Source organism: Brassica oleracea, chromosome C7, assembly GCF_000695525.1.
Source record: "Brassica oleracea var. oleracea cultivar TO1000 chromosome C7, BOL, whole genome shotgun sequence".
NCBI lineage: Eukaryota > Viridiplantae > Streptophyta > Magnoliopsida > Brassicales > Brassicaceae > Brassica > Brassica oleracea.
The window spans coordinates 12,517,207-12,524,702 of NC_027754.1; the positions used below are offsets into that span (position 1 = coordinate 12,517,207).

At 33.9% G+C, this 7,496-nt stretch overlaps 1 protein-coding gene and 1 long non-coding RNA gene across 3 annotated transcripts; one reads left to right on the forward strand and one right to left on the reverse strand.

Annotated features, from left to right (window-relative positions):
- The first annotated feature begins 680 nt into the window (after positions 1–680).
- On the forward strand, positions 681–1,670 carry LOC106305518. The gene is made up of 4 exons (XR_001262997.1): positions 681–816; positions 901–1,016; positions 1,108–1,253; positions 1,328–1,670. It is a non-coding gene; the product is annotated as an uncharacterized LOC106305518 (long non-coding RNA).
- Positions 1,671–2,883: 1,213 nt separating this feature from the next.
- Positions 2,884–5,470, reverse strand: LOC106306912. Of its 2 annotated transcripts, none has more exons than XM_013743700.1 (4): positions 5,260–5,470; positions 4,517–4,610; positions 3,188–4,263; positions 2,884–3,115 (listed from the first exon to the last, which is right to left on the reverse strand). In XM_013743700.1, exon 3 carries the CDS (start codon positions 4,248–4,250, stop codon positions 3,201–3,203), a length of 1,050 nt encoding a protein of 349 aa, XP_013599154.1. In that variant the 5' UTR covers positions 4,251–4,263; positions 4,517–4,610; positions 5,260–5,470; the 3' UTR covers positions 2,884–3,115; positions 3,188–3,200. The 2 variants fall into 2 exon arrangements, with proteins under 2 accessions (XP_013599154.1, XP_013599153.1); XM_013743699.1 differs by having other exon boundaries at positions 3,188–4,273.
- Positions 5,471–7,496: the final 2,026 nt, after the last annotated feature.

A 7,496-nucleotide genomic window follows, 5' to 3' on the forward strand; every position in this document is an offset into this window, starting at 1 on the left:
ACCATACTCTTCCTAGATGAAAAGATGAACATGTATGTACATCTACTCTTTTAGATTAATGATTTACCTAGGAGTTTCTTGATCTAGAATGTAAAATTATAATTACCAAAACCCCTTATGTCTGTTTGTGACATTTGAACGCAGCTGATGTAACTTTGTCTAGAATATATATTTATGCTAAATCTGCTGCTCAAAGGTATAGTCATTTCAATATGTATCACTCATTTGTAACCTAAACTAAAACATACTTGCTCTTTTCATGGTAACTATATCTGAACTCCACTCCGGCCACCAAGTTCTACTTTGACACCACCATCCCCGCTATTGAAGCATTCACAGAGAGGTTCGTCTAGAGAGCTTTGGAAAAAAAAAAATTTAAAATGCTTCCTTTAACATTTACCCCTTATTATGTATTTATCTTCTATAATGCTTTTTGTCACACAATTGTTCACCAACTAGCTTGGGAGGTGCAGCAGGAGAGGTTTTTACACGGGTAGAAACCATGGGAGGTATTAGAAAGAAAGAACTTGTGACAATTGGTGATATTCATACCTACCTGTCCAACTCCAACGCCCAGGTTAGTATAGCTATTTAATTTCATTTTGTAAAATCACATTCTCAATGTGTTACTAAATTTATTCTTCTAATGCTACGTCTATTTTTGCTGTAAAGAGCCAGGAAGCTGATTTCCTCTACAAGTTAGGATTGTCGGCATCCTCCAACAGAATGGTTGGGCTCATGTCTCTTGCACCGGTTGCAGCAAGAAGCTGGACAAATATGGCACCTCATGTGTTTCACTCATGTCCATGTTCAAAAGTAAGAAATAGAAATACTCGACCATGTCCAAAAGTAAACTCAAAATTGTAAATGATCATAACACCTTAATGCTACTTTATGCAGGTTCCGTGTAGAGCTCGCCGTTGAAGATGGCAAAGACAATGCAAACGTTTGTGGTCTTTGATACCGAGATGTCTAAACTCACCAAAACGGAAGCAGCAACACTAGCTCTTGAGGAGGTTTGGGCTCTACGATAAAAAGCCATTCATATACGGTTTTCAAATTTTGATTACAACTCTATCCAACGCACTGATCTTTAGCCAAAAACAGATTAACAGCGTTGGAGGTCCAGAGCTACCTTGATGCCTTGAAGAACTAGCTGGGAATCAATATGTTTTCCACATACGTGTCACTCCCTTCAACTTCACCTCCAACCACCGTACCTTCACTGTGTCTTGCTTGACCCTCTGACCGAGGTTGTTTCCTCTTACTTATATATTTAATTTAATAACGTTAAGACGCAAAACTGAAACGTTTATTTGTCTTAAAGAGAACCGAGGCTGAAAGGGCTCCAGGGGGAGATGTCCACACATGACAAGCACCGTCATCTGCTACCGACACTGGTGGTCTTTCCGGCAAGGCGAAGGAAGTTGATGACACGAATCTACCTTCTGAGAAAAAGAAGAATCGGAAGTTGACCCCGTGAGTGATTGGTGCAACTCCACAAAACCGTCAACCCACTTAGCTTTCCTGCATTTTCAATTTACTAAATTGCTATGTATTTCGGATTTCTGAGTTTTCGTTTTCTTTTCAATTATCTGCAAACTATCATTCACTGGTTTAACATGTACTTTTTAATTAAATTATGGGGAACATTGGCGAGTATTATCTTATTTGCTGTCCATTTACGCGCCCTTCGTTTATCCCATGCATACAAATCCATATGTAACTTTAAAAAAGCACTGGTGGGGTCAGTTACAAATGTGACTAGATTAAAACAAAACTATGCAAATCTGCAATATAGTATGCCTAAGAGTAAAACACCTACATTATATACCATATAGATGAGAAGCTTCACGTCAACATCAATCAAAAACATATTTTTCAATGTTATTATTTATGTTTCTTACAGTTAAATATATCATTCACAATTTTTATTTAAAATGAATTTTTTTATATATATACTAAAAACTTTACCTTAAATAAATCCCCTATACTATATTTGCGAATTGATTTTGCCACATGTACTTTGTACAATCATTTTTACAAAAAAAATGATGACATGGCTAACAAGATTGAAAACATGGCTTATAGTTAATATGACATGGACAATCACATTTATTAGTGACATATATTTTTGGTACACTTTATAAAATATGGCAATAACTAATACATTACATTTATTGTTGATTTATATTTTTGTTAAACTTCTTAAAATTTGGTAATAATTCATAAATCATAACTAAAATAAATATATTGAAATATGCATTATAAATTTCGAAATACATTATTTAATTGTATTTTTATAATTATACAACTTTTATTACTAATATTTTCAAAATTTTCTACATTTTTTTAAAAAATTAATAAATTGTTAATAGTAATTTTATTAGTTTCTTTTAGATATCTACAAATTTTATAAATATTGTTTAGCTATAATTTTTAATAACTATATAATTTTTATATGATTTTTAGTAATTTTATACAAGTTGATTTAATACATTTAACCAAAATAAACAGATAAAAAATTTATCTAAGATTTGAATTTTAAATATATTACATATATATTATTAAATGTAATTTAAAATAAACAAAATTATTATTTTTCTTAATTTTATGCTTAAATAATCAACTTTATATTAAATATTAGTCAAAAATAATAAAATATATAATATTAATAAATTTCATTTTAAATATAATTTAATTTTTAAAAAATTTATCATTGCACCATGTGCGGAAAAACACCTAGTAAATAAATAAAGGTAAAGTTTTTTTAATCCTAAAAACCTATATAAATGTTGAGCCGGACATGATTGCAAAAACTTAAAAGGAAAACATCTAGTTGACAAAATAAAAAACACCTACATTTTATCATATACTACTAGATAAGAAGCTTCCATGTCAATAACAATAAAACACAAAAGCAAACATGTTTTCAATGTAACAATAAATAAAAAAGACATTGCATAAAACCATACTTCAGCATACAATGAGCGACTTGACGAAGCTCAGAAAATGACATTTACATAAAAACACCAAACAAATCCTACGGCTCTCGGGGGATTTCAGCAAAACCTTTCCCTTTGCATCGGTCTGGTTCTGACCCGAGAGATAGCACCTAGACACAAAACCAGTTTCAGTTATTGCAAAGGCTTTTTCTAATACCCTAATGATTCATATCAAATTTTACCAAGACAATGGCTTTATCGCGGATGGTTTCCGCTTGATCTTGGACGACCAAACCTTCGTCTTCTTCTTGGAACATGATTGGAACCATCACCTGTTTCGTTTTGTAAACGCAACCCTTCACCATCATCATCATCATTGTCTTCATCTTGTAGACCCAATAGATTCTCCCCCCAAAGATATCGCCTATCTGAAGAAGAACGGCGATGAGTGTTCCTCCAAGCCCTTGACCTGTGAGATCTTGATCCACCACCACCACTGCCACTACCACTAGACCCTCCGTTGTTTTCAAGAGACCCAATCATCTGAAACAGTACGAAAGTAGTCCAAATGTCGCTGCTGCTGTTGCTGCCGCCTCCATTTCCGGCTTCCCTCTCACCTGGGAACCTATCTCCGTTTTCTATAACGTAGTCTCCTACAACAACAGCACCGGGCATGGCAGAACGTATCGCACTGACTATATCTCCATACTCCCTCTGGTTCTCCAGGCGTCTCCAAGCTCTCTCTCTCGTCGGATCAGTGTCTGAAGGACGAGACGTTGGGTGGATCCTTCTTGCATGTCGGCGCAGATCCTGGTAGTTACCCGTGAATGAGCAAGACTCTCGTGAGCAGCTTCTGTTCTTCATGTCGAGATAGCTTCTCACTTCTTCTACCACCTTAAATCCTAAAACAGTACCACGGCAAAGAGGACATTTCAAATTCGTGGTTTCCTCTCCCACTCCACTCCTCCTCAGGGACTCAGAATCCCTAACAGCGACTTGGTTTCCAGGCACACGGTGGAAAGTGCTTTGAGGTTCGTTAATGTTTGCCCTTGAAGCAGAGTTTGGCTCGGGATTGGGATCAGTTGGGGGTTCGGAGTGCAGTTTCTTGAACCTGTCGAGGCAATTGGAGTGACGGTAACTGGTGTCACAGATGTAAGACCTGCAACCTTTGTCGTGAGAGGTGCAGAGCAGGAGAACAGCATTGTGAGGGTGATCCATGCAGACAGGACATGTAACCTCATCCAGTACTTTGTGAAGAGCATTAGGATCTGACTCGGGACTTAATTTTCGCTTTACCCCAGCCATCTTGTTCTAAACACTGTGTAAAGCTACTCACGCATACAGTTAGAAAAACTTGTTGACTTTGTCAATTAAAAGGGAAAATTTACACGAGAAAAAAGACATTGATTTACATGAATCAAAATAATGTAGCAGCAAAAAAAAAAAAAAAATAAAGATTCAAGAACCAAGTGAAAAACATAAGAAACATATATATTATAGTGATACATGGTGTTGAACTTTTCATAAATAAACTTGGACAAAGAGAGATAATTAGCTGAAAATAAACTTACCGAAAGAGATCAATCAATCTTTATTAGGAGGCTGTCGAAAATCTACTTTGTTACTATTTGAGGGGCTGAACTTTTAACTTGAAGATCACTTTTTCTGAACAAAACCACAAACACAGCAAATATAAATTAAGTAAAGCACAATAAATTTGTTAAGCAGTTGGGAAACCAAAGTGTCCTAAAACCTGCATCCCCAAAAAAAAGCAGCCTGAGAAACTTATCCCAATAGCATGATTGTTCATTAACACACAACTAGGTAGGTCCACACATATACATATTCATAGAAACCACTGTCAAGTTAGTAGCATCATCATTGGAAGATAATAAACGACAGAATCCTACAACCATGACAACGTGTTTGCTCCTTGAGACATTAGGGATTTACTAAGAGAGAGTTTGGCTGAATTGGAAACCAAGAGAACGCACTCAAATCACAAAGTTTAAATCATTAGAAATCAGATTCTTTATTCCTAAACATGAATATAATATCCAAATCTCTCCGTCAAATTCACAAACTTTCAACCACAAACCCAAACCCATATGTCAACAAAGAGTTAACACAAGAAATCACTCAAATCCAAGTTTAAAACCTTTGGAATCTAGTCAATTTCACCAACTTTCAACGACGCAAACAAATATACTCACAATCATTACATATTTCATCAATGGATCTATCAAGAACTAGATCCCGATCAATCCGACATAACGTGGATTAAAAATCAAATCAAATCGGGTGAGGAATTTACAAATCGAAGGTTCTTCCGTCTGCAAAGGACTCGATTCTGATGGTAATCTCTCTTTCTCTCGATCCTCTCTCTACCTATATGAGAAGATTGGAAGATGCTGAGATTTAGGAGGAAATTGGGTTCGGCGTAACAATGAAAGGACAATCGATGATTTCACTCTTATTTACGGTTATTTTTATCACGCCAAACAAACAAACATCGCACTCGCAACCCCTTTTTTTTCTACAATTTTTCCCTACATTATTTTAAAAAGCTTAATTAATTGAAAACTAAAAAGAAAATGGACATTTAAAAATCAATAAAAGTTGTCATACTCTTCATTAATCTCAAAAATATACATGCTCTTCGTTAATCTCAAAAATATCACTCTCTTTTATTGACCAAACCATTCTGTATTAGATTATAGGAAAAAAAATTATGTTTAACACTTTCAAGGTATCATTTTTCATCTTTACCACCACTAAAGTGATATTTTCAAAAAATATATTCTTCACTAAGTGACAAAATACTCTTATACTCTTGTTATTTATATATATAATAAATCATTATTTAAATAATTTTTTTAAAAAATTATATTTTCGAATTATACTTTTCAAATTCGAATTTTTTTATAAGCTTTTTTTTTGAAATTTTGTTTTTCGATTTTTTTTTCAAATTTTTTTTTTGAAAATCGAAAATTATGTTTGAAACTATTTTTTTTTTTTAAATTATATTTTTAAAGTATTTATTTATATATTTATTAGAATCCTAAATTTCACGTTCCAAAAACCCTACCTTACCCCTCAACTTTAAAACCTAAGTCTATATTAGTTAACCCTAGGGGTAGAACCGTCTTTTATCATTCATTAAAAGTGAGGGTAAAAATGATTAGTGTAAACATGAAAATTGGTAATATGAATGTGGTATTTGTGACAATTTCTCTATATTATAGTCAACATAAGTCGTCATCTATTTATTTGTTGTTTTGCCCAAAAAAAAAAGTTATTCACATTTAAACGCCTAAAACCTTAACTGATTTCATCTCTCTGATTTTAAACTCGAAATCATCTCTTACAAATCAACATAACGAAATGGTGAGAAGAAAATGTTTTGTGCAACAATGAGAAAGATAATAGAGGTGAGCATGAACCTATAGTGATGAACGAACCAAGTAATTTTGAAAGTAATGATGAAGATGAGTAAAGCCAAGTTACAAAAAAAAAATGATGAAGATGAGTGCAAACCTATGACTAGTGATAAATTTGATGTTATTTGGTTGAGGTTACAAATGAGGTTTAAGCATGGTTTTGAAAACCGGTCCGACCGTGACTCGTTGAAGAACCCGAGTCGGATTCGGTTTAAAATTCGGATTTGAACAAAACCGGTAAAACTGGCTAAAAATCAGTAAAACCGGTGATCCAGGTCAACTTCAAACCCTGGTTCTAAAAATCAACATATAATTAATGTGTTTTCATGTTATTCAAATTTAGTATTTCATAATCAATGTTTGACTATCACTATTTAATTTGTTTTTTATTAAGTTTTTTGTTTCATAAGAAACAACGTAAAAAAAATATTTTTAGCTATGATATACTTCTTATTTTGCCATATTTATAAAAAAAAAAATAGAATTTTAGTTGAAAGAATAAATAAATACGGTAATATGAACAGTCAATTATTTGGTTTTTATCAATTTCAGTTCACATAATATTCACTTGTTTATAGTATATATATAGCTAGATTTATCACTACAAGAAAACAGCGGTATTCTGACGGACATTCCGACGGAAAATGAAATCCTCGGAATATACCGAGGAATTTTGTGTTTCCTCGGAATTTCCTCGGAATATACCGACGGAATTCCGAGGAAACCTCAGTCCGTCGGAATATTCCGAGGAAATTCCGAGGAACAATGTGTTCCTCGGAAAAAACCGATGAATTCTGAGAAAATATTATAGCCGTTGGAGAGCCGTTGGAGGATTTTACAAAATTCCGAGGAAATTCCGACGAACTAGCCTTTTCCGTCGGAATTCCGTCGGAATTTCCTAGGTATGTCGGCAGGATTTAAACTATAAATACAAGCACTCCTCTTCCTCTTCTTTCACTCCATATCTTCATCCTCCCTCTTACTCTATTTACACACGAATTTGATTCATAAAAAATATGTCTTCTTCAAATTATTTTCGTTCTTGGATCGATCGACCTCATTTGGATCCGAACACGAGATTGCTTACGGAAGAATACCAACGAGGTATAAC